The sequence below is a fragment of the Trematomus bernacchii genome, unplaced genomic scaffold, assembly GCF_902827165.1.
Source record: "Trematomus bernacchii unplaced genomic scaffold, fTreBer1.1, whole genome shotgun sequence".
Classification (NCBI taxonomy): Eukaryota; Metazoa; Chordata; class Actinopteri; order Perciformes; family Nototheniidae; genus Trematomus; species Trematomus bernacchii.
The window spans coordinates 5,052,931-5,080,454 of NW_022987582.1; the positions used below are offsets into that span (position 1 = coordinate 5,052,931).

At 39.9% G+C, this 27,524-nt stretch overlaps 5 protein-coding genes and 1 pseudogene across 5 annotated transcripts; 1 reads left to right on the top strand and 5 right to left on the bottom strand.

Moving 5' to 3' along the window:
- Positions 1-734: 734 nt before the first annotated feature.
- LOC117480328 lies at positions 735-2,255 on the bottom strand (annotated as a pseudogene).
- Positions 2,256-4,693: 2,438 nt separating this feature from the next.
- LOC117480517 (protein lin-37 homolog) lies at positions 4,694-5,762 on the top strand (the record flags this gene model as incomplete). Its single annotated transcript, XM_034127861.1, has 3 exons — positions 4,694-4,774; positions 5,076-5,134; positions 5,480-5,762. Coding segments are annotated over 3 exons (228 nt in total), but the record flags the coding sequence as incomplete, so codon positions are not given.
- A 3,029-nt stretch (positions 5,763-8,791) lies between these two features.
- LOC117480309 (chemokine-like receptor 1) lies at positions 8,792-10,885 on the bottom strand. Its single transcript, XM_034127602.1, has 2 exons — positions 10,780-10,885; positions 8,792-10,495 (listed from the first exon to the last, which is right to left on the bottom strand). Exons 1-2 carry the CDS (start codon positions 10,787-10,789, stop codon positions 9,381-9,383), a joined length of 1,125 nt encoding a protein of 374 aa, XP_033983493.1. The 5' UTR covers positions 10,790-10,885; the 3' UTR covers positions 8,792-9,380.
- Positions 10,886-11,136: 251 nt separating this feature from the next.
- On the bottom strand, positions 11,137-13,607 carry LOC117480325 (chymotrypsin-like protease CTRL-1). The gene is made up of 7 exons (XM_034127616.1): positions 13,510-13,607; positions 12,862-12,965; positions 12,707-12,786; positions 12,539-12,620; positions 12,246-12,426; positions 11,999-12,126; positions 11,137-11,451 (listed from the first exon to the last, which is right to left on the bottom strand). The coding sequence occupies exons 1-7, from the start codon at positions 13,553-13,555 to the stop codon at positions 11,290-11,292; spliced, it is 783 nt and encodes a 260-aa protein (XP_033983507.1). The 5' UTR covers positions 13,556-13,607; the 3' UTR covers positions 11,137-11,289.
- A 751-nt stretch (positions 13,608-14,358) lies between these two features.
- Positions 14,359-20,287, bottom strand: LOC117480296 (heat shock cognate 71 kDa protein-like). Its single transcript, XM_034127583.1, is given in 10 exon segments — positions 14,359-14,840; positions 14,842-14,895; positions 15,076-15,308; positions 15,429-15,627; positions 15,738-15,940; positions 16,070-16,625; positions 16,700-16,852; positions 17,810-18,015; positions 18,114-18,318; positions 20,143-20,287. Coding segments are annotated over 9 exon segments (1,998 nt in total). The 5' UTR covers positions 20,143-20,287; the 3' UTR covers positions 14,359-14,651.
- Positions 20,288-20,859: 572 nt separating this feature from the next.
- Positions 20,860-26,854, bottom strand: si:dkey-238d18.4 (TBC1 domain family member 15). The gene is made up of 10 exons (XM_034127594.1): positions 26,361-26,854; positions 24,731-24,916; positions 24,504-24,622; positions 23,877-23,980; positions 22,975-23,042; positions 22,714-22,860; positions 22,106-22,196; positions 21,860-22,008; positions 21,614-21,755; positions 20,860-21,534 (listed from the first exon to the last, which is right to left on the bottom strand). The coding sequence occupies exons 1-10, from the start codon at positions 26,569-26,571 to the stop codon at positions 21,366-21,368; spliced, it is 1,386 nt and encodes a 461-aa protein (XP_033983485.1). The 5' UTR covers positions 26,572-26,854; the 3' UTR covers positions 20,860-21,365.
- Positions 26,855-27,524: the final 670 nt, after the last annotated feature.

The following is a 27,524-nucleotide window of genomic DNA, read 5'->3' on the forward strand; positions in this document are numbered from 1 at the left end:
ACACATTGTTGTTAAATCATTTCATTGGTTAGAAGCAACACATGCCCTTTGTATTACAGCAACACCTTTCTTATCGGATCTTACAAAGTTGTTATTTCCTGTAAAATATGTTAACTCACAGGAAAAAAGATATTAATCACAACCTTAGTGGTCTGTGAACAGGAACCAGTTTTATCTTAAGCATCTGCATCTCGAGACTTCCCTTGCAAAACTATTTTATGCACTAATTAATCTTCTGTAGCTGGAGAGGTGCCAGTTTACCTCATTGGTAGAGCAAGGCAAAGAACACTGGTAGCCACTTCACTCTGACACCTCTCTGATAATGTATTGATATGTTTGTGCTTGTGCATATGTTCATATGTGCATTTTACCTACAGTATGTGCATAATGTAGAACTGTTATGCATGTAATGTGTAGCAAGCAGAGTGAACAACTTATTTTCCCTTCTTCTCCTTTTTCCTCTTCTTCTCCTTCTTCTTCTTCTTCTTCTTCTTCTTCTTCTTCTTCTTCTTCTTCTTCTTCTTCTTCTTCTTCTTCTTCTTCTTCTTCTTCTTCTTCTTCTTCTTCTTCTTCTTCTTCTTCTTCTTCTCCTTCTTAAATGGTTTATTCAGATATGTAATGTGATTAAAATAGTAAATAATAAAAAGAACCACACAGTAGATTATGCAAATCAGAATCCCATTGGTGATCTTTATTGATTAAATGCTTAAACACCAATGATAAAAAGGCATGTCTCTGTCTACCTCGTGTAAATCATAATTTGAGAGAGAGATAATGAAGACAACAAACAGACTTTGATTATTTCTTATGTGACTGAGTATTTTCATTGATCCATAATGTTAATCAAAACAATCCCATGATCTTCAGTTTATTAGATGTGTATTTTGTCTATATAGCTTTAATGGCAATAAGCGTTTGTTGGGATCTGAGATGAAGACACTGTCTGCCTTGTTTTTAGTCGACCTCCTCGATGGTAGGGCCAGAGGAGGAGCCGCCTCCAGCTCCACCAGGGAAACCTCCAGGCATTCCTCCTGGCATTCCTCCAGGCATCCCACCTGGCATCCCTCCTGGCATCCCACCTGGCATCCCTCCTGGCATCCCACCTGGCATCCCATCCTGGTATAGCTTGGAGATGATGGGGTTGCACACCTTTTCTAGTTCCTTCTGCTGATGATCGTACTCATCCTTCTCTGCCGTCTATGTAACAGAGGGAACAAAACATTTGTTGTCAGATATTACTTTTTAGGTTTGTACATGGTTGTCTGCATGAACATTATCTGGAAGGGAAGTGATTGCTTCACAAAGTGCACGAACACTGCTTTCACAATGCCAGCCAAAGAGGAACTTGTGAATCATGGTTCAGTCAACAGTATATACCTGATTTCTGTCGAGCCAGGCAATGACTTCGTTGCACTTTCCTACGATGGTCTTTTTGTCCTCAGGGCTGATCTTGTCTTGGAGCTTCTCGTCCTCCACGGTGCTCTTCATGTTGAAGGCCAGAGACTCGAGTGAGTTCTTGGCTGTGACCTTTTCTCTCTGTATCTCGTCCTCAGCCTTGAACTGCTCAGCCTCCTGCACCATCTGCTCAATGTCCTACTTGCTCAACCGCCCTATGGAGGAATACATTACAAAGCTATTTACCTTGCATGGAATAGTTTTTTATTCTCCATGTTCAAGCGCATTATTCCTTCAGCTTTTGTGCTTTATCAGTGTTTAATATGGTTACCTACCTTTGTCATTGGTGATGGTGATCCTGTTCTCTTTTCCAGTGCTTTTGTCCACCGCAGACACATTTAGAATGCCATTGGCATCAATGTCAAAGGTCACTTCAATCTGAGGGACTCCTCTGGGAGAAGGTGGAATACCGGTCAGCTCAAACTTGCCCAAGATGTTATTGTCCTTGGTCATGGCTCTCTCACCTTCAAAAACCTGAAACATTTAGATTCTGTCAGAGAACACTTTCAAGAGTAATGTAATAAACTGGGACAATGGATGGGGAACTGGTATTTGTTTAGACCATAACTGCAATGTCTGTCTTTCTGAATAAGTACACCAGGCTGATTGTCTGAATAGGTGGTAAAGGTCTGGGTTTGCTTGGTGGGGATAGTGGTGTTCCTTTTGATAAGGACAGTCATTACTCCTCCAGCGGTCTCAATTCCCAGGGACAGGGGTGTGACATCCAGCAGGAGCAGGTCCTGTACATTCTCAGACTTATCACCAGCCAAAATGGCTGCTTGCACAGCTGTTTCCAAATGACAGGAACAAATGAATACAAACCATGTAATCATGTTTGAACAACATGTTATACTAAAATAGAAATATGACTGGACAATGTTTATAAATGTAAATGCTGTAGAGATACCCACATGCACCATAAGCCACAGCCTCATATCATTATTATCATGTAAGTGGTTAACCATGCGGTTGTCAAAGTCCTCACCACCCAAGTGAGTGTTACCGGCTGTGGACTTGACCTCAAAGATGCCATCCTCATGTGTCAGGATTGACACATCAAAAGTACCACCTCCAAGGTCAAAGATAAGGACATTACGTTCACCGCCAACCTGAAATAAATGGCAAATATTATTAAAGGTATTCCATGAAAGAGATTAAGGTCCACATTTTATTATTTAGTTACCTTTTTGTCCAGGCCATAAGCAATGGCTGCAGCAGTGGGTTCATTGATGATGCGCAGCACATTCAGGCCAGCAATGGTCCCAGCATCTTTGGTGGCTTGACGCCGGGATTCATTGAAGTAAGCAGGAACTGTGATAACTGCATTATTCACGGCCTGTAAAGACAGGAGAACATTAAGTTAACAAAAAGCGTATGTGTGTTTAAACTAGTGTACTTTTTACAATTCTGTCTATTTTTAAGACACTTAAAAATACTTTTTCTCACAATGTCTTGTAATTCAGAGGGAATTGCTTTGATTCTGAGGTTATGGGAACAAATGTTATTATTAAAAATGTTTCCTGACGGTTGAAGAATGTCACCTTTTATCTCCATACACTGGAGAATCGGTCATTTTGAGAAGAGGGTCATACACTTATTGTCATTTACCTTGCCGAGATAAGCCTCAGAGATCTCCCTCATCTTGGTGAGGACCATCGAGGAAACCTCCTCAGGGAAGAAGCTCTTGATCTCCCCCTTGTATTCAACCTCCATCTTGGGCTTGGTTGCGTCATTCACAACCTTGAAGGGCCAGGACTTCATATCTGACTGCACTACAGGATCGTCAAACTTACGACCGATCAGGCGCTTAGCATCTAACCTGTTAAGCCCTGAGCCTGTTTTTCAGGTCTCAGGCTCGAAAATGACATTCCCAGAACAAATGACCATATCTTCACTTCTAAAAGGGTTAAATTAATAATATTTTTTCTCAAAGTAATGATAAACCTGTGAGTTGGATGTAGAAAAGTCAGAATCAATATAGATGTTTTTTATTTTAAAGAAAATTCAGATTTTACATAGTAAAAAACTGTAAATGATAGTGTCCGTCCATAATTATTTTTTACTTATAGTGAAAACTACCCTTGGATGATGGTAAGGTAGACTAAAAGCTTTAGGAATCCAAAGTACAACATATAATAAGTACCCTGTATCAAGATTGATGCAAAACAAGTGACATTTGACCTTTTTAGAGAGATTTATTAAAAAGAAACCACTTCTGGGGTCATTTGGGTGGATTTTCCATATCTCTGGCCCCCCTTGCTCGATTTTGATGGTTGACACTCTTTCTGACCGTTAGAGCCAATAGAAACGAAGGAGGAGTCCCCCACACACACTCATTGTGATAAGAAAAGGTGGGGGCTTCGCGCATGCAGTTTTGCATCAGAGTGAACCTGTCTCTAGCTCTGACATCTGGAAACGGAAAAGCAGTTTTATTGCTTATGGATTATCAGAAATCATTTCAAAGGGACACAGACACATTGGATTAACCTATGGATTAACTTCAGCAGCGTTTTTATCGTTTTAATGCCATTGAGGACCACTTTGGAGAGACTACAGAGCCAAGGTAAAAATGTTAGCATTTTTAGCTACCTAGCGTCACCTGTTTTGATGTCCGTTTTTGCTTATAACGTCATCGATGTCATGGATGCGGAGAAGAGATAAATAATAAGGTTTTGTGAGTGATTTTTGGTGCAGTAAATTGTTAGCATTTTTCGCTCGTTGCTAATTCAGAGGTTCAGTGTTAGCATTGTGGGTTTTCTTTTGAAAAATAAATAAAAATGATCAGTGAGATGAGTTTCTTCCCGTTACATGGATATAAAACATTCATAGTTTATTAAATGAACATGCCCTCAGACACTGTTTCCTGCAAGATGTTGCGGCAGTGCCCCGGTACCGGGGTCTCTCGGGCTTAACAGGCTAAAGGACATTAAAGTGAAATACATCTCTGTAAGTCATATATTCATTGAGCATCACTGATTCTGAAGCTATTGCTTTGTTGGTGTCGCTGTCCTTACCAAATATGGCCACCTGGAAGAAGCGAAAATAGATGGATGAGGGCATACCAGAAAGCAATCAACACAAACAAAGTAAATGTTGTGAAAATATAAGAAATCATAAAATGTGTCGTTTCTATCCCTGAATTACTTTGTGGTCTCCCTACCACTTTATTGCACAACTCCTTACCTTTTTTCTTTCTATTGTCTGTCTTTCTCCCCTTGTTAGATGCTTACATTATTAATATGCTTGGATGAGAAACAACCCTTCTGTTCGAGTGCCGCCTGCTTCCCCGAGCCCCCCCCACAGCATGGTGGAGGACGAGGTGAGGCTATATTGGATGACAACAAACAATGGATTTTTTGTTGACAAGGAATTGTTTAAAATGAAGCATCTGAAAATTGTACACATCTGTATATAGTTTAAAAAATACTTTAAGAATGTTTTGACTCTAAATGGTTAAAACTATTTTACAATTGCAAATCTTTTATATGACAAAACGTTAACGGAACATTGCATTTATAATGTGCTCTTACAAACCACTACCACTCTGCATTTCTGACCTGCGTAAGGCCGCTCCCTTGTGGCTAACAAATATAAAACTCTTATTTATTTTTTTCACACAGGAGTGTTGTGCTCTGCTCCCAGTCCCTTCTGGAAAATACAATTTCAGTGAGCACCTCAAGCATAATTCTATATGATCGTTAAATGGATGATGGTTGTTGAATGTCTCTACAGAAGATATTTCAGAATCCTTGCTAAACTAAAATTGGATAATTGCATAAACGTTTTTTGTGTTTGATTTAGTAATTTAATCTTTCCGTCTAATTGTAAAACTTTAGTTCTACACCCATGGGTGTTTTTGTGTGTTTCTCTCGGTAAACATGAAACATATTTGAATTGTTGCCGGTATCGATTCGGTCATGCTGCACACTTTAGGCAAGTGTGTGAGTAAACCAGATGTTCAAACAACTGGAACCGTCACGTGTTTGTGAGATGAGCTGACACATTTCTTTTTTTTTTATTACAGATGGAAGGAATGCTCTAACAAGAACCAGTTGAGATACAGCGAGAGTATCAAGGTCCTGAAGGAGATGAAGGAGCTCTATGATCGCTAACTGCCTCGTACTGCAGCTCTCCACCACAGAATGGACTCTATGCAATTAAAAGGGAGCCACAGCGTAACAGTCCATGTTTGAATAAACACTTATTCAAAGGAAAGCATTAACAGATCCCTCAGCCCTATTAAGACTATATTGTACATCACGGGCAGAAACATTTGCTGTGCTGGAAAGTGTTCATGCAGGACTTTATTAATACAATTTTAAGAATTCTGAATAAATGATTCCTCTATCCTGTTGCATCAACATTGAAGTCAATTGTGATTATTTTAAAATGGCAAACTTGCTTCCTTGTCTCTAACACAGGTATAAGAGAATATAGCAAATATAAAAAATATAAGAGGTCCGGCTTGGAGCATTAGTAAGTCTATACGTGAAGCCCATAGATAGCATTTGATATTCACTTTCTTCTGAAATGCATACTAGTAGCGTGTTAGTTCTTAATCAACCATCCTATCCATAGATGACACCAGTACGGCAAATGTCAACAATTTTAAGTTTTCGTTAATGCCCACATATTTAAACTTGTTCTCTGTTGAAATATTGCTGATTCCAGGGGTGGTTCTAGGGGGGGGGGGGGGGGGGCAACAGGGGCCAGTGCCCCCATAACACTGACCAGGGACCCCCTGTGGCTCCCCTCCAAAAACCAACACACTCTCACTCCATAAACGTCCAGGAGCGACGCTTGGTCAGGGTCCCGAGGCGTGCAGTTGGGACGCTCCTAGGCTCCTTCAGCTTCATAAACAGACGCAAATAGCTTTCAACTGATTGCAATGTATTCCCATCTGCGGCGGGATTTGACGCTCATGGAAGCACGGCATTCGTTTGTGTCGGCGTTTGTTAAAGGCAATGTGAGCGTCCATTCCCATTGGATAACGGAGAATTGTACACCCGGAAGTAAGTATTCCCCTTACGGCCCGTCCACACAGCGGCGTGCGTTGAAGCTTGCTCCATTTTTTGGAATATGAGGAAATGACCTGCGGTGTGTCTCTCCCAGCATACACGCGGTTTGATTGGCTGCATAAACGGGATTTGATTGGCTGACGCTTCCACCGAAGCTTCAGAAGCTTCAAAAGTTGAACATTGCTCAACTTTTGCAGCCTGAAACAATGCAGTTCGGCGAAAAGTGAGGCAAAGTGACGTCACCCCATTCAAAGTGAATGGGCAGAAGCGTTGGAAGATATTTTTAACACTGCTGTGTGGACGTACCGTTACTGTCGATTGATTTGACAGTGATATCTCCACTTCTCATCAACTCAAAAACACCAGATTATCCTTGTTAATTAAACGACATTGATAGGTTTTAGTGTGTGTACAATGCTTTTGTCACGTTTTCCCCTTCAATTCTGAGAAACAAGTAGTTTTCTATGAGTTTTGGATGGCCAAAGACATTACATTACCCACAATCCTCTGTAGCAACCATATATATTGCAACAGGCAACAGCTTCGGTTCATGTTAATTTACAAACACTTCAACTACAACCGTAGTTATATTTAAAAACATGTTAGAAGGCCTCACGAAATACTTTAATGTAAATTAAAATGTAAATGTGAAGGAATGTGTGTATATTCACTGTGGGTTTTTCTCTGGAAGTTTTTCCTTGTACGATGTGAGGGTCAAAGGACAGATGATGCCGTTTTTCTCATACTGATATTCCGCTATGCACGCTGGGATTTGGTGTTTATGCGATGTGAAATCCGAAAACATTTAAAAAAAAATTAAATAATGCATTATTCCGAGTGTGCTTGCTTTTGTCTTTGAAAGTCATCACATAACGGCATTGTAATACACGTTTCGGCTGCATTAAATATTACATATCTGCCGTAGTTAACTCTATTTATAGAGCCCTGATGAGAAGACTTCAAGACAAACAGGAACTGCCGCCAAAACTGAAAACTTGGCGTTGATCTTAAATATATAAGCAATTAAACAACATCTTACATTTCTTTTCACACAATACGTCTCCTTGCAGTATCAACACTAATTCGGCTGACTTTTATATTTGATCCAATTGGTAGATAGGCTATTCCTTCACATTTAATTTTAATTTACATTAAAGTATTTCGTGAGGCCTTCTAACATGTTTTTAAATATAACTACAGTTGTAGTTGAAGAGTTTGTAAATTAACATGAACCGAAGCTGTTGCCTGTTGCAATATACAGTCTATGGTTGCTACAGAGGATTGTGGGTAATGTAATGTCTTTGGCCATCCAAAACTCATAGAAAACGACTTGTTTCTCAGAATTGAAGGGGAAAACGTGACAAAAGCATTGTACACACACTAAAACCTATCAATGTCGTTTAATTAACAAGGATAATCTGGTGTTTTTGAGTTGATGAGTAGTGGAGATATCAATGTCAAATCAATCGACAGTAAGGGGAATACTTACTTCCGGGTGTACAATTCTCCGTTATCCAATGGGAATGGACGCTCACATTGCCTTTAACAAACGCCGACACAAACGAATGCCGTGCTTCCATGAGCGTCAAATCCCGCCGCAGATGGGAATACGTTGCAATCAGTTGAAAGCTACTGTATTTGCGTCTGTTTATGAAGCTGAAGGAGCCTAGGAGCGTCCCAACTGCATGCCTCGGGACCCTGACCAAGCGTCGCTCCTGGACGTTTATGGAGTGAGAGTGTGTTGCCAAAAACAAGGTTAAAATATTACGATTTATTGGAACTAAATCAAATCAGAGACCCGGATGTACAGTGGAGATTAAACTGTTCATAACCTTATATAAAAGCAAATACTGTTTATGTGTTTTAATTAAATTGTCACTTAAGTTACTAAAACAAATACTCTAAATGAAAAAAACTACTGAAACAAAGGACTGTAACTTAAATGTACTAAAACAAATACCTTTACAAAAACAAATACCAATTACTGTATTTTATGTTAATTTTACACAATTACTTTATATACTGTCTTTGTCTTTTTAACCCACTTTTATTGCGCCCCTGACATGAAATAACTGGCCCCAGCCTGGCCCCCCCCAGTACAATTGGTCTAGAACCGCCACTGGCTGATTTGGTGGAAGTAACAGCAAATTCAACTCTGTATGTACTACAGTATACATATTTACAAAACTGCAGAGCAGCGACCCTTTGAATTACAAGTGTCATTAGGAGGCACAATTTATAAGTTATTTTGCAAATGCATGAAGTCAAGCATATCATTGTGGTATCCTGTAAGATAAAAGAAACACTGAAGAAGGAAGTGAACAGCTCATCAAAAATATGTTTTTATTCACTGTACAAAAATGCATATAGCGCAATTATTGAAGCTCAGTTTGTGTGACAGTATTATGCTGCTATAGAGGCATGTCAAAAAAACATTTGTAAATAAGCTCGAAATTGTATTGCTGACAACACTTAAAAGTAAAATAACACATTACTGTGCACATTATCATGTAATTTTAAGCATTGCCATATCTGATGAATTTATGGGTATAATTTCATTGTACAAAATAATTAATTCTTATACACAGACATTCATATTTACATTGTAAGGCCACAGCACATCCTACACAATTATTGATCTAGAGAACTTTGTGATTTCATCAAAAATACATTTCATACATAGTTAAAAAAAAGGTGGAACTTGTCACAGGTGCAACAAAAATAGTGGGTGTCAGAGATAAGTGTAGACACCTGTTAGGGGGGATAATATAGAGAACATAAAAATGCACAAATATACAAAATATCATCAATCATTCTCTGCACATAGATGGACTAATCAATCGACACTCCATGTTCAGTTTCTACTCTACTTTTGTGATAATTGATTACAAGTTTCATATACTCTGACTAATCTTCATCAGTGCCCAGTGTCTCTCCCTCCGTGCAATGAAAAAAAACTGGTTCTGTGGTTGAGCAAGTGGCTGGGCCTTTCATCTCCACGGGTGCAGTAGAGTCAGATTTACGAGAAATCCGTGAAAGGTAGGACGTCAGGGAGCGAGAGGACGTAAATGATAAGTGGTCCTCAGCCAGGGCACTTTCTAGTGCAAAGCACACGGATCGCTTGAGCTTCTGCTGGAATTCATGACACATGAAAACATAGAGAATGGGATTCAGGCAGCTGTTCATAAAACACAGACTCAAAACCAGAGAACCAACAATCTGATGAATGTTACCGAGATAAGATTGTACAAAAATAAAAACATGGAAGGGCAACCAGCAGATGAAGAATGCAAGAACAACAGAGAAAATGACCCGGCGACATCTCTGTTTTCTTGGCTTTTGCAGGCGCCCAGCCCGAACAACTATGGCCACATAAGAGACACATATTACCAGGAATGGGATCAGGAAGCCCATAACAAATCGAAATATGTCAAGAATCAATGTTTGTTTTTGTGTAACGAGTTTAGGATAACAGATTATCTTCCCCTCATAAGGCCAAACCTCTCGAAAATGTGCATATGGAGCGCTGCAGACCCCAGCAGTAATCCAGATGATAACGCATATGATCTGGGTTTTGCCAACAGTACGGTTGTTTTGTGCCCACACCACCAACCAGATTGAGAAGCAACGATCCACACTTATGGCTGTCAGAAGAAAGATACTGGCAAACATGTTGACTACAATCACAAAGGTTTTGAGCTTGCATAATACTCGTCCAAACATCCAGCGGTTTCCCTGAGAGGTAGAAATGATTGTGAAAATCAGAAAGGTTGAAAAGAGGAAGTCAGCCAGGGCCAAGTTGAGAAACCAAACTGAGTTGACCGTTCTCTTCATCCTGCAGCCTGTCACGTAGATGACTAGACTGTTGCCAATAGTCCCAAATGCAAATATCAAGCAGTAGATGACCAGCGAAGTTATTTGTAGGGCCCTGACAACCCTATTACCATCTTCTTGTTCATCCACAGTGGATTTGGTGTAAACGAATGAGGAGTTGGTGTCATCTAATGAGGAGTTGGTGTAATCTAATGAACAACAAAAATAAGTGCAATTACTGACATTAGCTCTCGTGTGACCACATACAACATCTAAGTTAGTTTAAGTAGTCACAGAACACTTTGTATTAGATTGCATGTTGACTTTTCCACTAATTTTACCCAATCACTCTTGTGTTTAGAAAATAACTTATTAACTCAAATTCAAGTTTCTGCACATACATTTTAAATGAATCTGGCAAAAACGATGTTAGACCTTTCTGTTAGTGCTATTTAAAAGCATTGCAATAACTGTTTTGTTTAAAGTTTCTTACCAGTCTCCATTTTTCTGATGCCACGAAGGTCTGTCTTTTATTTGTAAGTTGATATTTATCTGGCTCTGACTCTACTTATTCTCTCCCCTATTACTCCTCCTTCTCAGTTCATGCAGCTGCCAATGAAACAGTACTTCTGCTGCTGCCATGGCTTTGTGACAAGGCATTAAGTCATGTACAGGGAGTGGACAAAATAACAAGAACTCCTTAGAACATAATGCATGATCAACAGTTATCTGAATCTAAAATTATTATTCTTATAGAATTATTATTGATCTTTAAATAGCTGGAGCTAAATGGGCATCCCTCTAGTAATGTCTTAACATTTGTTGTAAAACATGAAAACCAACACTGTAGTCAAGTTATATTTTATTAATGAGTTTTCACAAATGCATCATTCAAAGCCAATTGAAAAGTAACATTCATGATACAGCTATTATTAATAATGCTGTATAGAATTACTTGTTGATCACAGTGAGGAGCAAGTGTTCTGAGTGTGTTATTTGCACATTAGTTGGAAGCGATAGTCTGGTCGATCCAGCTGCGCAGGTAGGACACGCGGGCGTACACTGCAGGGGTGCGCACGTTGCAGTTGGAGGTGCCCCAGGACACAATACCCACAAGGGACCACACTCCACCGTTCTGACAGACCAGGGGGCCACCAGAGTCACCCTGAAATTAGATTTGTTTCTTTTTAAAAACATGCATGGGGTCACATCATTTGAATTAAACCTTGTATGAAGCTCCTGTTCAAGCTCTGTGGTGCATTAACAGGACGTTCTGTTCTGCTCTGTACAGTTTTCACACAGGATGAGGGCTGGTCTGCCATTATTTAAAAATGGCAAACAGGGAAACATGCACTAAGAACATTCACATCAACATGACAGGACATTAGTTAAAAAATGACATCAGAGAGTAAATGCTGCTTTTATGTATTCTGTGAATACCGTCAATTAATGGATTTGGAAAATTGGATATTATGTGCAAATATTTACTTCTATTTACTCATTACCATCATTATCTTTAATCATTTTTTTCAACACATTATGATTCACACATTTCTGTAAATTGTTAACTAATGTTTAACTATTGATAAATCAACACATTTGTATGAAACATATTACATATCAATATTACAATTGGTTTAAATCTGACCAATTGTTGTTTTTAAGAATTGTCTATTTTCCCCAGAAATCTGTATTTCAGGCATGGTTGTTACCTGACAGGAAGAGACTCCAGAAGCACCGGCACAGATCATAGCATCAGTGATCTTGTTAGAACCCCAGTGCTGCTTGCACTGAGCCGGGCTGAGTATAGGCAGGGAAGTCTGCTGGAGGTAGCGGGGGGCTTGCTGAGAACGAAGTAGAATAAAGGTAATGAGGCTAGCTGCCCTAAAAAATGTTTTACGTCGTTCTCAAGGAGGTATGGTTCATCCTGTGCAATACTTAGAAGGTGGGCTCACTCACAGGTTTGGCCGGTCTTGCCCCACCCGGTGGTGACACATGAGGTTCCAGTGGGGATGCTGGTGCTGGAGGAGGCCAGGCACACAGGAGTCACACGGGATGTCATCTGAACTGGGGAGGACAGCTTCAGAAGGGTGATGTCATTGTTGAAGTTCTGGGCGTTGTAGTAGGGGTGAGTGATGGCCTGGATGGAGAGGTGAGCACAAATCATAAGCCACGAATGCCAGTATTTCTCCAGGAAATCCACTGAGATACTATATTTTTTTGAAATAAAGAGAACTTTTGTTGTTGCTTACCCTGGAAATTGTCTTGACCTGAATTTGCTCAGCGTTGGACTGACGATCATGTTCTCCCAAAATCACGCGGTGGTTCCTAGAGCTGGAAAAAATTAAAGCATACAGAGGAGTGATCACAAGGAGAAACATGTTGGGACTTTCCTCATTTAGATGTGGGACATGACTTACGACACGCGGCAGTGAGCAGCAGTGACAACCCAGTTCTGGCTGATCAGAGATCCTCCACAGAAGTGGAATCCCCTACCGTCCTACAGTTATAACATACATATTAACAATATTGTAATTTTCTGAATTACAGATTAACTTTTTATTACTCGGGTTACCTGAAGGGAGACCTGCCAGGGCCAGGATCCAGACACAGCGTTCTGTCCATTTACAATCTTGTCGTTACCTCTCACTTGGGGCCTGATAGAAGGTACTCCACACCCTGAGGCCAAATCACACAAACGAAAAAAGGGGTACAAGAAGAATACACTTAGTAATGCAATAGTATATTTCGTGATCAATTCACAAAAATAGCTTAAATTAACTTTACATGTATAAGTTACATCGAAACAACTCAGTAAATATTTTTATTTTATCTGCATAGATTCAGTATGTACCCTCTCAATGTAGTGCTATGATTTTACAGACTGCAATAAATGCAAATGCAGATCCCACTGTTCTGATTGTGTAGTAGTAACTATTTTTAAACGATTGTATGCATATAGTGATGTGTTTAGTATGACTGTTTCCCTAAAATAAGACTTTAGAAAATTACAATGTGGCTGCTATTACAGCATCGCAGTATATTCAATCACAATTATATCTTGATATGTAATGCCAGATTCTTGCGAATACACAGCTCTAATCAAAAATGGAAATGCTTGTTCCAATGTTGTGAATGTATATACCAATAAGTGTTCTAGCACACAGTCACAGAAAGATTTTCTACAGATAATGCATCTGCTGGTAAACCGCCAGACACTTACCCAGTGCAGAGACCACAAGAGCAAAACAACTAACAAGGAAGAACATGGTCACGTCTCACTTTTCCTGAATGTCAGATCTGGGAAACGCTGCCTTTTATATGTTTGTATCCCCCACGCATGACCCTGAGACTTATACTGTAGTTACACACACACACACCCCCACACACACACACAGACACACGGCTTCGGTGATAAGTATGGGAAGAGAACACCTGATCATATACTTATTCCTATGTTCCTGTTTGGCCTGTTCTTGTGCACAAAGGTCATGGCTTTGCAAACACATTGTTGTTAAATCATTTCATTGGTTAGAAGCAACACATGCCCTTTGTATTACAGCAACACCTTTCTTATCGGATCTTACAAAGTTGTTATTTCCTGTAAAATATGTTAACTCACAGAAAAAAAGATATTAATCACAACCTTAGTGGTCTGTGAACAGGAACCAGTTTTATCTTAAGCATCTGCATCTCGAGACTTCCCTTGCAAAACTATTTTATGCACTAATTAATCTTCTGTAGCTGGAGAGGTGCCAGTTTACCTCATTGGTAGAGCAAGGCAAAGAACACTGGTAGCCACTTCACTCTGACACCTCTCTGATAATGTATTGATATGTTTGTGCTTGTGCATATGTTCATATGTGCATTTTACCTACAGTATGTGCATAATGTAGAACTGTTATGCATGTAATGAGTAGCAGAGTGAACAACTTATTTTCCCTACTTCTCCTTTTTCTCCTCTTCTTCTTCTTCTTCTTCTTCTTCTTCTTCTTCTTCTCCTTCTTAAATGGTTTATTCAGATATGTAATGGGATTAAAATAGTAAATAATAAAAAGAACCACACAGTTGATTATGCAAATCAGAATCCCATTGGTGATCTTTATTGATTAAATGCTTAAACACCAATGATAAAAAGGCATGTCTTTGTCTACCTCGTGTAAATCATAATTTGAGAGAGAAATAATGAAGACAACAAACAGACTTTGATTATTTCTTATGTGACTGAGTATTTTAATTGATCCATAATGTTAATGAAAACAATCCCATGATCTTCAGTTTATTAGATGTGTATTTTGTCTATATAGCTTTAATGGCAATAAGCGTTTGTTGGGATCTGAGATGAAGACACTGTCTGCCTTGTTTTTAGTCGACCTCCTCGATGGTAGGGCCAGAGGAGGAGCCGCCTCCAGCTCCACCAGGGAAACCTCCAGGCATTCCTCCTGGCATTCCTCCAGGCATCCCACCTGGCATCCCTCCTGGCATCCCACCTGGCATCCCTCCTGGCATCCCACCTGGCATCCCATCCTGGTATAGCTTGGAGATGATGGGGTTTGCACACCTTTTCTAGTTCCTTCTGCTGATGATCGTACTCATCCTTCTCTGCCGTCTATGTAACAGAGGGAACAAAACATTTGTTGTCAGATATTACTTTTTAGGTTTGTACATGGTTGTCTGCATGAACATTATCTGGAAGGGAAGTGATTGCTTCACAAAGTGCACGAACACTGCTTTCACAATGCCAGCCAAAGAGGAACTTGTGAATCATGGTTCAGTCAACAGTATATACCTGATTTCTGTCGAGCCAGGCAATGACTTCGTTGCACTTTTCTACGATGGTCTTTTTGTCCTCAGGGCTGATCTTGTCTTGGAGCTTCTCGTCCTCCACGGTGCTCTTCATGTTGAAGGCCAGAGACTCGAGTGAGTTCTTGGCTGTGACCTTTTCTCTCTGTATCTCGTCCTCAGCCTTGAACTGCTCAGCCTCCTGCACCATTTGCTCAATGTCCTCCTTGCTCAACCGCCCTATGGAGGAATACATTACAAAGCTATTTACCTTGCATGGAATAGTTTTTTATTCTCCATGTTCAAGCGCAGTATTCCTTCAGCTTTTGTGCTTTATCAGTGTTTAATATGGTTACCTACCTTTGTCATTGGTGATGGTGATCTTGTTCTCTTTTCCAGTGCTTTTGTCCACCGCAGACACATTTAGAATGCCATTGGCATCAATGTCAAAGGTCACTTCAATCTGAGGGACTCCTCTGGGAGAAGGTGGAATACCGGTCAGCTCAAACTTGCCCAAGATGTTATTGTCCTTGGTCATGGCTCTCTCACCTTCAAAAACCTGAAACATTTAGATTCTGTCAGTGAACACTTTCAAGAGTAATGTAATAAACTGGGACAATGGATGGGGAACTGGTATTTGTTTAGACCATAACTGCAATGTCTGTCTACCTGAATAAGTACACCAGGCTGATTGTCTGAATAGGTGGTAAAGGTCTGGGTTTGCTTGGTGGGGATAGTGGTGTTCCTTTTGATAAGGACAGTCATTACTCCTCCAGCGGTCTCAATTCCCAGGGACAGGGGTGTGACATCCAGCAGGAGCAGGTCCTGTACATTCTCAGACTTATCACCAGACAAAATGGCTGCTTGCACAGCTGTTTCCAAATGACAACAGGAACAAATTAATACAAACCATGTAATCATGTTTGAACAACACATGTTATACTAAAATAGAAATATGACTGGACAATGTTTATAAATGTAAATGCTGTAGAGATACCCACATGCACCATAAGCCACAGCCTCATCCGGGTTGATGCTCTTATTCAGTTCACGTCCATTGAAAAGATCCTGCAGCAGCTTTTGAATCTTGGGTATACGAGTGGAGCCACCCACCAGGACAATGTCATGGATCTGTCCCTTGTCCATCTTGGCATCCCTCAGGGCCTTTTCCACGGGCTCGAGGGTTCCACGGAACAGGTCTGCGTTGAGCTCTTCAAAACGGGCTCTGGTGATGGAAGTGTAGAAATCTGCTCCTTCATAGAGGGAATCGATCTCAATGCTGGCCTGAGTGCTGCTGGACAGGGTGCGCTTGGCACGCTCGCAGGCTGTGCGCAGACGACGCACAGCTCGCTTGTTGTCGTTGATTTCTTTTTTGAACTTGCGCTTGAACTCAGCAATGAAGTGGTTAACCATGCGGTTGTCGAAGTCCTCACCACCCAAGTGAGTGTCACCGGCTGTGGACTTGACCTCAAAGATGCCATCCTCAATGGTCAGGATTGACACATCAAAAGTACCACCTCCAAGGTCAAAGATAAGGACATTACGTTCACCGCCAACCTGAAATAAATGGCAAATATTATTAAAGGTATTCCATGAAAGAGATTAAGGTCCACATTTTATTATTTAGTTACCTTTTTGTCCAGGCCATAAGCAATAGCTGCAGCAGTGGGTTCATTGATGATGCGCAGCACATTCAGGCCAGCAATGGTCCCAGCATCTTTGGTGGCTTGACGCTGGGAGTCATTGAAGTAAGCAGGAACTGTGATAACTGCATTATTCACGGCCTGTAAAGACAGGAGAATATTAAGTTAACAAAAAGCATATGTGTGTTTCAGTGGCGAGCCGTCAGGGCCCTCTAGGCCCTCTGTGAGGGCCTAAGATATTCCAAAAAATAATATTTAAAAACATTAAAAAAAAAATTTTTTTTTAAAAATATATATTTTTTTTATATTATTTTTGTTATATTTTTCATTAGTTTTACGGAAAAAAAACTTGATTTAATAAAATAACATTTCCAAAGAAATAAATCCTTCGAATCTGCCTGTTCGGTCTCTGTTTGAATGTGAAGGGTTACATGAAAGAAGGTCTGGCCCTCTCTGCGATTCACAGAGGGCCCGCTATAGTAACTGAACGAGAGAGTAATGTCAAATGACAGTACAATTGACCAATCATATCTTCCCTCTAAATGGGTGGGTTTCATTATCGCGGGACTTTATGACAAGTTCCGCCCGCTGTGAAACTTTTCTTGTTTTCCATAGGAACAACAACTTCCTGTCAACAGCGTGAACTCGCCTTCAAAATAAAAGCATGCCAAATTACACGTAAGACATACAACTGTAACGAAAGTAACAAACACAATGCAATATCATTTTCAATGTCAAAGAACACAAATTGGGTTCACAGGTGTTGTTTTGTGTGGTAGAGGGTCGCTGTCATTGATGCGTTTTGCACCCTGGGCCGTTGTTTTGATATTCCGCTGAAGTATACGCTGTGACGTAATAACTATTTTTTTTCCTTTTTTTCGAGGGAAGGGGTGGGGGTCAGAGGGCCTAGGTATAAAGCTCACGGCTCGCCACTGGTGTGTTTAAACTAGTGTACTTTTTACAATTCTGTATGTGGTTTAAGACACTTAAAAATACTTTTTCTCACAATGTCTTGTGATTCAGAGGGAATTGCTTTGATTCCATACACTGGAGAATCGGTCATTTTGAGAAGAGGGTCATACACTTATTGTCATTTACCTTGCCGAGATAAGCCTCAGAGATCTCCTTCATCTTGGTGAGGACCATCGAGGAAACCTCCTCGGGGAAGAAGCTCTTGATCTCCCCCTTGTATTCAACCTCCATCTTGGGCTTGGTTGCATCATTCACAACCTTGAAGGGCCAGTACTTCATATCTGACTGCACTACAGGATCGTCAAACTTACGACCGATCAGGCGCTTAGCATCTAAAGGACATTAAAGTGAAATACATCTCTGTAAGTCATATATTCATTGAGCATCACTGATTCTGAAGCTATTGTTTTGTTGGTGTTGCTGTCCTTACCAAATACAGTGTTGGTTGGGTTCATGGCCACCTGGTTCTTCGCGGCATCTCCAATCAGCCTCTCAGTGTCTGTGAAGGCCACATAGCTGGGTGTGGTCCTGTTTCCTTGGTCATTAGCAATGATCTCCACTTTGCCATGCTGGAAGATGCCCACACAGGAATATGTGGTGCCCAGATCAATGCCAATTGCTGGTCCTTTAGACATCTTCAATAAAAGAAAATAGATACAAGAAATGTGATGTTGACCTTTTTTCTTTATGGTAAATTCAATTTTATTGCATGAATTCACTGAATACAGGTTTATATTTCATTAAATAATTATGGTTGATATTGTTTGGTACATCAAGATATTTCCTTGTAGTATTGTAAACACACTATGTACACGCACATGTACCTACTCAAGGTGTGTACACATGTGTTTCTATCCCTGTTACATAAGTCCAGATGCAGGCCACGTGAGGCTAGCAGGGATGTGGCACCCATTTTGTACGTAGTGGCCTAAACCATCTTCTGACACTGGAGACCCAATGACTGGACCATGTAACACTACCCTTTAATTCCCTCTCCAAACCCCTTCCCTCTCCACTCCCTGAGCCACAGTTAGGCTGGTGAAATGTGATGTACTGATCCTGGGATAGTGATCAGTGTGACTATATTCCGACAGCTGGCTCCAAATAGCTTACAGTAACTATAATTGGCATCAGTATATGGCAATGAATGAAAGGTCACTCGTGAACAGGTCATTAATCAGTGCCTAATATACAAGATTTACCAGGTTTCCTTAAAAAATTATGTATACAACATAATACAATCAGAGAAGTACAGTCTTGAGGTGCAGTAACAACATGTTTGCCTAATGAAGAGCAAAATAAAAGCTTTCTGTTTGTGCACTTCTTGGGGTTGAGCTGTGTCAAAACCACCAGAGGCAGGAAATGACATTTAATACAGCAAAGAAACCACATAACACATATTTCACACAAATATTCTAACTAATTACAGAGCAAAAACTGCCTTGATTAAAGTTAAACCTTTTTTGTGATTATTTTCATTCTATGCTATGTTTGCTAAATAGGTCAAAGTAGAAGCTCTATAATGTCGAAGAAGTGCTTACACTGGAAGGGAATATTGAATTATCACTTGTTATCCACTTGCGTAACACAGAGCAGCAACTGCTGACACAACGCTGTTGCTTCACAGCCTTACCCAAGCCCACATGTGGAACTTGCCAGTGCAGTTCCATAAAGTTATGTTGGAACAACACCACGGCCTGTGAGTCAGTGATATACATATGGAGGCTGTTTCTATAACGGTATGCTATTCAGTTTCCTCTGGTTGAGGCAATCCTGAAGAGACATAATCAAATTGAATTGACTGAATTGACTTGAATTATATGTTATGTCATAGAAAAGAATGTTCACAATAATTTAAAGGGCAGTGTTGGGGAAGCTACCTTGACAGCACCCAACCTAGGGAAAAGACCCATATTTTGGTTAACTATAAGACAAAGTAGTTCAAGCTACTTGTAAAATAAAAAGGATCAAATTAAACATGTGATAAATAACCTTCCTAGACCACTTGATAAAGTACATATCCTTTAACTTGTGAGAAGAGGATCATAGGTTTTCAGTTACAGTATTACATATTTCCTTTTAGGGCCGAACATTGCTTGCAGTTTTAAGTAGTTAAATACTACAAATAATGGCAGAAAATGTATATCACCGTGCAAATATGAATTCAGATGAACTAACAGCAGGCCAATGCAAAATGGAGTTAAACTACTAGTTGAATTACATAGTTTACTACGCCCCAATGCTTCCACAAGGGATTTTTTTTTAACTGGACAGTCACTGAACTGTGTTTTTTCATAGGATTTCTACTGCAGCTTGCCATGCTATTGTTTGACAGAAACCATGCAGGCCTCACTCTGATTAGGGATTACTTCTTAGATTTTGCACTAAGGCTTTTAAGCAGCAAGCAAAACAGACTAAGATGCCAGGCTGAGTGAAATGCTTTATATAGAAGGGGTTACCTTGTTGTCAGACGTTCAAGACTTGACAGTTTACTAAGTTAGAGCGGCGCTTAGTTTTTGACCAGCACAGAACACTCCTCTCCAGCACCGGCTCCTTTCCCTCTCGTGGCAGGCGGAATAAGAGGACGAGTGTCTCTGCTTTCCAGTGTATATAAAGCAAGAGCCCATCAGGGTGTCAGGTGACCACCAAGGAAAGTTCTAGGCCCATGTGTCTGCTTATTGACTAAATGTAATTTAAATAAAGCGTGCTGTTGTCCCCTCTGTAGCCATCTGCTAGTTAAGGAAAATAGAGAGAAGGTGACATTCAAAATGTAAGATTGGGCTTTGATTTGGCATCCAAACCAAACTAAATTAATGTTTGAGAAATATATTTTAGCAAAAGGTAGTTCCTGAACATGGGTAATACTGCATGCTCTCATGGAAACACTGCTGGGACATGGAAGACTACACAATGTTACATTTTCAAAATACTTTTTAATTTTGGTTATTCTAACAATATCATGCAGTCAATCCATTTAAGCAGATGTTTGATCATAAAAGGCACCAAATCAGCTTTTGCTTCCTATATTTAAAATTCTCCATCATACTTTTTATCCAAGTTGATTTATTACCTGTGCATCAACAAAAAAAAGTGTTCCGAGTCAATGCTGATTTACCTTAACACAGCCTATATATAAAAAAAACTCAACATGGATATTGCAAACACCACATAGTAAACAATCTTGAGTAGTTTAATTGAGGTATCATTTTTCATTTAATATTTAAGACACAGTAGTGCAGAAAGTGTTCCTTCCCCTTTCTGCAGGACTCTCTGGGTCTATTCCTGTTATAGGCCTCTTTGACACGTGGGCCATCTGGCATTGGTATAACTGCAGTTCATTGCAGAGATACCACCTGTTGCGACACACCAGATCTTAGTATTCACACACGCCTGCAGAGTAGTTGTTTTTCTTCTAGAAGTTGAATATTGCATAACCCAGGAAAATAAATCCTTCAGGATAGCAACTAAATAACTTACAGTTGGTCAACTGACATAAAATAAATACTGTACATTTATAATAAACAGCAGTAACTTAAGGTAAGAAGCCATTAGTGTGTTTCCCTCAGAAATAAAAAAAAAGGGAAGCATATTTGTCATCAACACTTGAAATAAGGATTGCATGTCCCTTGTACTAAATTACAGTTTCTTAAGTGTTTCACATCATGTATTTAAATAGTAGCTATCACCTTAATACAAGTAAACTACGGAGTTGATAAAGAAAGTCTTCTTCTGTGCTGATGTCTGCTCTGCAGCACTCATTCATATAGTCCCACGCACAGCGCTTGCAGTAGTTGTACAAATGGCGCTCTGCTTTCTTCAGCGTGCTGTTCAGGTCCAGTGTTCCCTGAAGACTGCATGAAAAAGCAAAGGTTTAACCAGAACATTCACATCAACAAAAAACAAATATTTTTTTTTAGCATTCAGACAAACCTGCTAGTAAACTGGATAAGCTGCACATCATCGCGGCACCGCAGCAGAGACTCTCTGTTCTCCAACAGTATGGCTGCACAGATGAAGAGCTCAAATGTGAAGTCAGTGTTGATGGCCTGCAGCTGCGACTCTGAATGGTCCTCTGCAAAGACATATCACTGCATTAAAGTCAGACATTTAACAGAGGGAACTATCCCTCCCCATTAATCTCCTTTTAATGCTGCCAACTTGAGTTCTTTGTTTCACCTGTGCTGCAGTTTCGTGCCAGCCTTTCCTGATAACGGGCTCGGTCTACTTGCTGGGAGATAAGCTCCAGATGGTCACAACTCAGGATCTCAAATAAACGTAATGCGTCACTATGTTCAAACTCCCTCTGGAAACCAAGCAGCAGCCACCTTGAAAAACACACAACATTTGCATACAAAAATATATTGAATATAAACCAAAATTCAGAAATAAAGATTAAATTACCAAGGATCAATTTAAATCTACCTGTGGCAGAAGGTGAAGCTCTCCATGCTGTCTGAGACCAAATGAGCATAAAGTGAAGGATCCAGTTCCTTCAACAGTGCTGCCTCCAACTCTAAAATACATTAAACACAACTAGTTCACATCTTTACACAGTAGACTTTGAATTCATTTATCGACTGAACTTTCTGTATTAGATCTGTATTAGAACATTGTTAATAGCAATAGATTTGGCAACAGCAATGTTTGTACACCTTGCGAGTGAGTGTTTGTTGACAGATTTTGTCACTACGATAACATTAGACTTAATGTGCAGTTAAGATAACATGAAAGTCAAGTTCCAGGATGTGTGTGGTCTGATTGCATTAATAAAGGCTTTTTAGAAATCTGTATTTATTTCTGAAGTTATCCAAAACAGTACACGAGAAACAAATCCCAACACTCAAATATTAAATATAATATAAAGATAAGTATGACAGTTGATTGAATGTACTGGAATGATTGTTTCCAATATATTGTTTTACCACTAGAGGTCCTAAACCTTTTCTGTGATAGCTTTAAGGAACAAAACCTAATTCACAACATCTAGCATTTAATAAACATACATTTGTATTTCATTATGGTAATCACACCTATTTTCCTGTGCAGACCATCCGCCCTGAAGTCCTTGGAGAACTTCTCCATGTAACAGGAGAAACTCCAGAAAGTGTCCACCTCAGAGTCGAGGACCTCCAGGAACCGGCTGCACAGGTCATTCATTCCTTGTGCATAACTGACCTCTGGATCAACAATCGAGTGTTAAAGTTTTGAATAATCAACAAACACCCTCTGTAATGTATGTTTTATTTTTTTGTATTAATAAAACCTGAGGTGAGCTCATTTTCAGTGTTTACCTGGATGAAACGCAGCATATGTGATGAGGATATCTCTCAACACCAACAGATTCCCCAAACCTTCCTCCCTGCAGACACAAGTGAGCAGACTGAGTGGAACAGTGCAGAATTGGATGTGCACTATACAAAGCAGGACGTTTTACAATATTTCTCTATATAGTTGTAAGTTTGTAATTTACAGACATTTAAGTTAATGCAGGGCGACTGTGGCTGCGAGGGAGTGCGGTCGTCTTTCAACCAGAAGGTTGTGGGTTCGATCCCAGCCCATGCAGTCAACATGTCGATGTATCCTTGGGCAAGATACTTAACCCTGAGTTGCTCCCGATGGCATGGCCAACGGTGTGAGAATGTGTGTGAATGTTAGGTCCTAGAGTTAGGTACACTGCTCTGTATGAATGGGTGTGAATAGGTGAACGACATGTAGTATGTAAATTGCTTTGAGGGGTCTTAAAGACTGGATAAAGCGCTATATAAGTACAGTCCATTTACCATTTAAGTTATGATCATAGTTGCTCCCTTATATGTATATGGCAGTAACAATGAACAAAATGTTCACTTGTTTAATTTGTTTACTTAAAATGATTGTATTCTTTAATATACTTTTACTTCAAAGTTCCATTTAATACAATATTGATGTATTTTAAATTTAAATGAAGCTCTGCATGTTTCCCTTTTTTTTTTAAATATATTGTTTTCAAATTAATGTTATCTTTGTATATCGCAGAAGCCTGAGCGGCAACAGAGTGTCTTTGTATCTCCCACATTAAGTTTGGTTCATTTATTTTGTCCAGTGTTTATTTAAAGTCAGAGCACTTCACAGCTCACAAGACTTCATATTTGAACACATTTGTGGACGTGTCTTAAGTATATCAAAAAGACAACAATAGTCGCCAATCACTCACTGGTAATAGCTCAGGTCTCTGTTTGTTCTCGGCACATCTTTGTCAATAATCCTTGTGGCTTCTCGCAGCTCATCTTGGTCAAACGTGACGCGCTCAAACAATATCTGGTAACAGGAAAGACACGTAGATTAGACCACTTTATATAGTCTGTGTGAACTGCTTTAGTCGAGATCATACATTTAAATGCACTTAATATTGCTTTTGCATTTTCAATAGGAATCATAACTTAAGGGTTGTAAACTAGGGTCATTATGTTGAAGCTGCGTTTGAAGTATCTCAATGCTCAAATGTATATCAGCTGTTCATAAGTGCAAACACTCCCAAGACAAAAGGGCTTAACAATACATCAAGAACAAAGAGAGCCAACAATACCATATGTAAATAAATGCTAAACTAGTTGTTTAAAATAATTAGATCCTGTTGCGTAACTACTCTAAATATACTCCCCCTCCTCCTGCCCCCCTTTAAACACACATCTCTTACACCAAATTAAGGCAAAGAACCTATATTTATTCGGCCTACAGAAATCAAGAAGTCAGACCCAAAGCCAACATGTTGATAAAGAAATATGAAGTAGAATAGATTAAATAGACAGAATAATACAATGATATAAATGACTCCTCTAACCTGTGCCTGAAGCTCCAAGAAAGCTAGTCTGTCCCTGACCTCCTCTGACTGGTCCTGGGTCTGCTGCTGGGCCTGAGCCTGCCTCTGGTCAAAGTGCCTGACTGCTGCCACCAACTCGGCTGGAATAAAGACAGGACAATGTGTTCATAGAAGTTTAAAAAAAGACTGAAAGGTTGACACAATTAGGAGTCTTTCTTTTACTTTGATGTTGCATGTTTGGGTTTTACCATCAGTGCCGTTGAGGTGCATCCGTACGGCCTTTGGAAGGAACTGCTGCCACTTTCTCTTCATGACCTGATAACGTACCACCATCTGCTCCTGCAGCAGAGAGCGCTCCAAAGCTGTCGAGCTGCATGGGTACATCCCAAACAGGAAACGCCACACAAGGCCCCGCTCAGAGGGACACACGCCACCTGGACAGGGATTGAAAACTTTTAATTATTTACTACAGTCATCAATATAACTGACTCTGCAGTGTCTTTAAACCCAGATTACCTATTATCATCCAGACAAATGTATCTCCACCAGACCAAAACAAACACATTGAACCGATCACATGCAAGGATTAGAGCTTTGAAGCTGAGAAAAGAGGGAATCTTTAGGAACATTTGGTGAACTTTAGCCTAGTTTCATTAGGATTTGAGATGTCTTATATAATGTTTCGCTCTGCAGGTTCTTTAATCTTTGGTCTCTGGGGTGGAATGTGCAGAAAGGTCAAAAGGCAAGAGAAAAGCAGGGTGAGTTTTCACATTCCTGCTCATGGATGATAGATTCAGAGTGAAGTTTTAATCAAGCAGCAACTCCTCTGTGTAGATGTATGTTGTGCTTTGCCTGGTCCAGTTCAGTGGCAGTCTGAGGGCTGTGTTAGGACAGGGCACATATGTATGCACTGGAGCCACTTCAGAAATGCTCTTCCGGAAGTAATATCATTTTTTAGTGTCACACATGTCACTGATTGTTTTTGTCTGGTGAATCTCATGTGATTTTATTTAGAAGCTAGCTAAGAAATCTTACCAACTGCCGAAATGGTATCTGTTGTTTTTACAGAAGTCACGCTGGGGTTCTTTGCTCGAGGGGCTCAGAGGCACAATGCAATGTTGTATTTTAGAGAATGGTTGGACTGTGGCTCATCTAATGCCTTGAAGCAAAGCATCACTTGACTTTCTTCTTGTCTGTAGGAAAGGATGCATCTGCATTCATTGATGCATCTGGACACATATTATAATAAAAATCCCTTTTTAATAACCAAGTGTAGCAGCAAATCACTGACCCTAACCCAAACACAAAGGCCTTTTCAGAATAATATTAGGTCTCATCAAGACGGTGTTCAGTGTGTAAAAACATATTCATTTTTATCTTATTATAAAACCACATGCCAAGCACCATCATATTACACTGTGTTACAGAAACGTACACATGTTCTTTCAAACTTGAATTTCACTGGATTAGCAGAGTTTATATTTCTAAATGGGCATTATGGGATTATTTAAGATTTCAACTTGGCCTATTTTGACCTGTCATTAGTCTCTACTTCAAACCAAGCCTCATGAACTTGTGTTGCATGTAAAACATGGTAAAGTTTGTTATAATGAATATGAATATCAAGCTATAAAAATGCTATATAAAGGCAATTTAGGAAGATCACTTAAACGTGCAAGCACATGTTTAGATGTTTAGATGTTTAGATGTTTAGATGTTTAGATGTTTAGATGGATAGATAGATAGATAGATAGATAGATAGATAGATAGATAGATCTAGATAGATCTAGATAGATCTAGATAGATAGATAGATAGATAGATAGATAGATAGATAGATAGATAGATAGATAGATAGATAGATAGATAGATAGATATACCGTTTTTGAAAATATACATCCTCAGTCTTGACTCATCGACCCTCCCCTCTGCGTCCATGACCCCGGGTAAGGTGAGTCGTGCGGCGGGCAGAGCAGTGGAGCTGACCGCTGCTACCCTCCTCTCGGAGCGGACATCTGACCGGGGAATGTCCGGGGAGCGTGTCTCCTCTGCGTCTGTGTGCCCCGGACTTCCGTCATTCAGATCTTCCATGTGTGCCTGGGGTAGTCACGGTCAAACCACGCACAGGTGAAGAAGAGTATGTCAACAGACAACAAACTTTCATCCTCCTGCAGACTACTGCGACTTAAACAAAGCGTCTCTTCCCGAAACTCTTCTGGAGCTCAAGGACTGACGTCAGACAGCAGGAGACGTTCAGGATCACAAAACCTGTTGAAGGAGTTTCAGCAACCATTTCCAGCTTGTAGGGTCTCCCACTCTCACTTCCATCAGGGAGTCATATGACTGCACCTTGAGATCCGAGTTTGGCCCACATTCCAGGTGGAGTCGAGTGTCAAAGTTCACTTTTCCGAGCGAGTCTCACCCCATCTAGTGGTTTCCTTTAACAGAGGCAAGCACCAAAAGTTGTCTCAATATCATTAACCGCGATTTAAGAGAATTGGTCTTAAAATATTAGCCGAAATATATGATTTTTTACTATTTGAGTATTTGATTTGTATTTTTTTATAAAAATGGCTGTGTTGATGCATAGGACAAACATTTTGTCAAGGATACAAGTTTATTTCCTTGAATTTCAGAAGTTCAACCTCAGCGCCAACAATACGTCTAACCAAAAGTGAAGTCACGTTACTATTAAACCACACAGTTGTTCCTAAAACAACTAAAGCTTTAATTAAGCATGCATTCTGTTACATCTGGCTTCAAAGTTGTAGTTTGATCTATTTTCCACCAGGTTGAGCCACTCTTCTTTGCCCTCTCATTTCCTTAACAGTTAGTTGTTGATGTTTTTATTTAGTGCCCAAACATCTCATGGACTTCTTGAGTTGAAGGTCTAATGTGGTGTAATGTATAATTGTACAGAAACAATAACCATTGAGGCAAATTATTGTGTCATGTGTAATTCTGAGCTAAATTGATTTGACCTTTGGTAACCTTTTTCTTTTGCAACTACCAAATGATACCCCATTACCCATAATAACAACAGA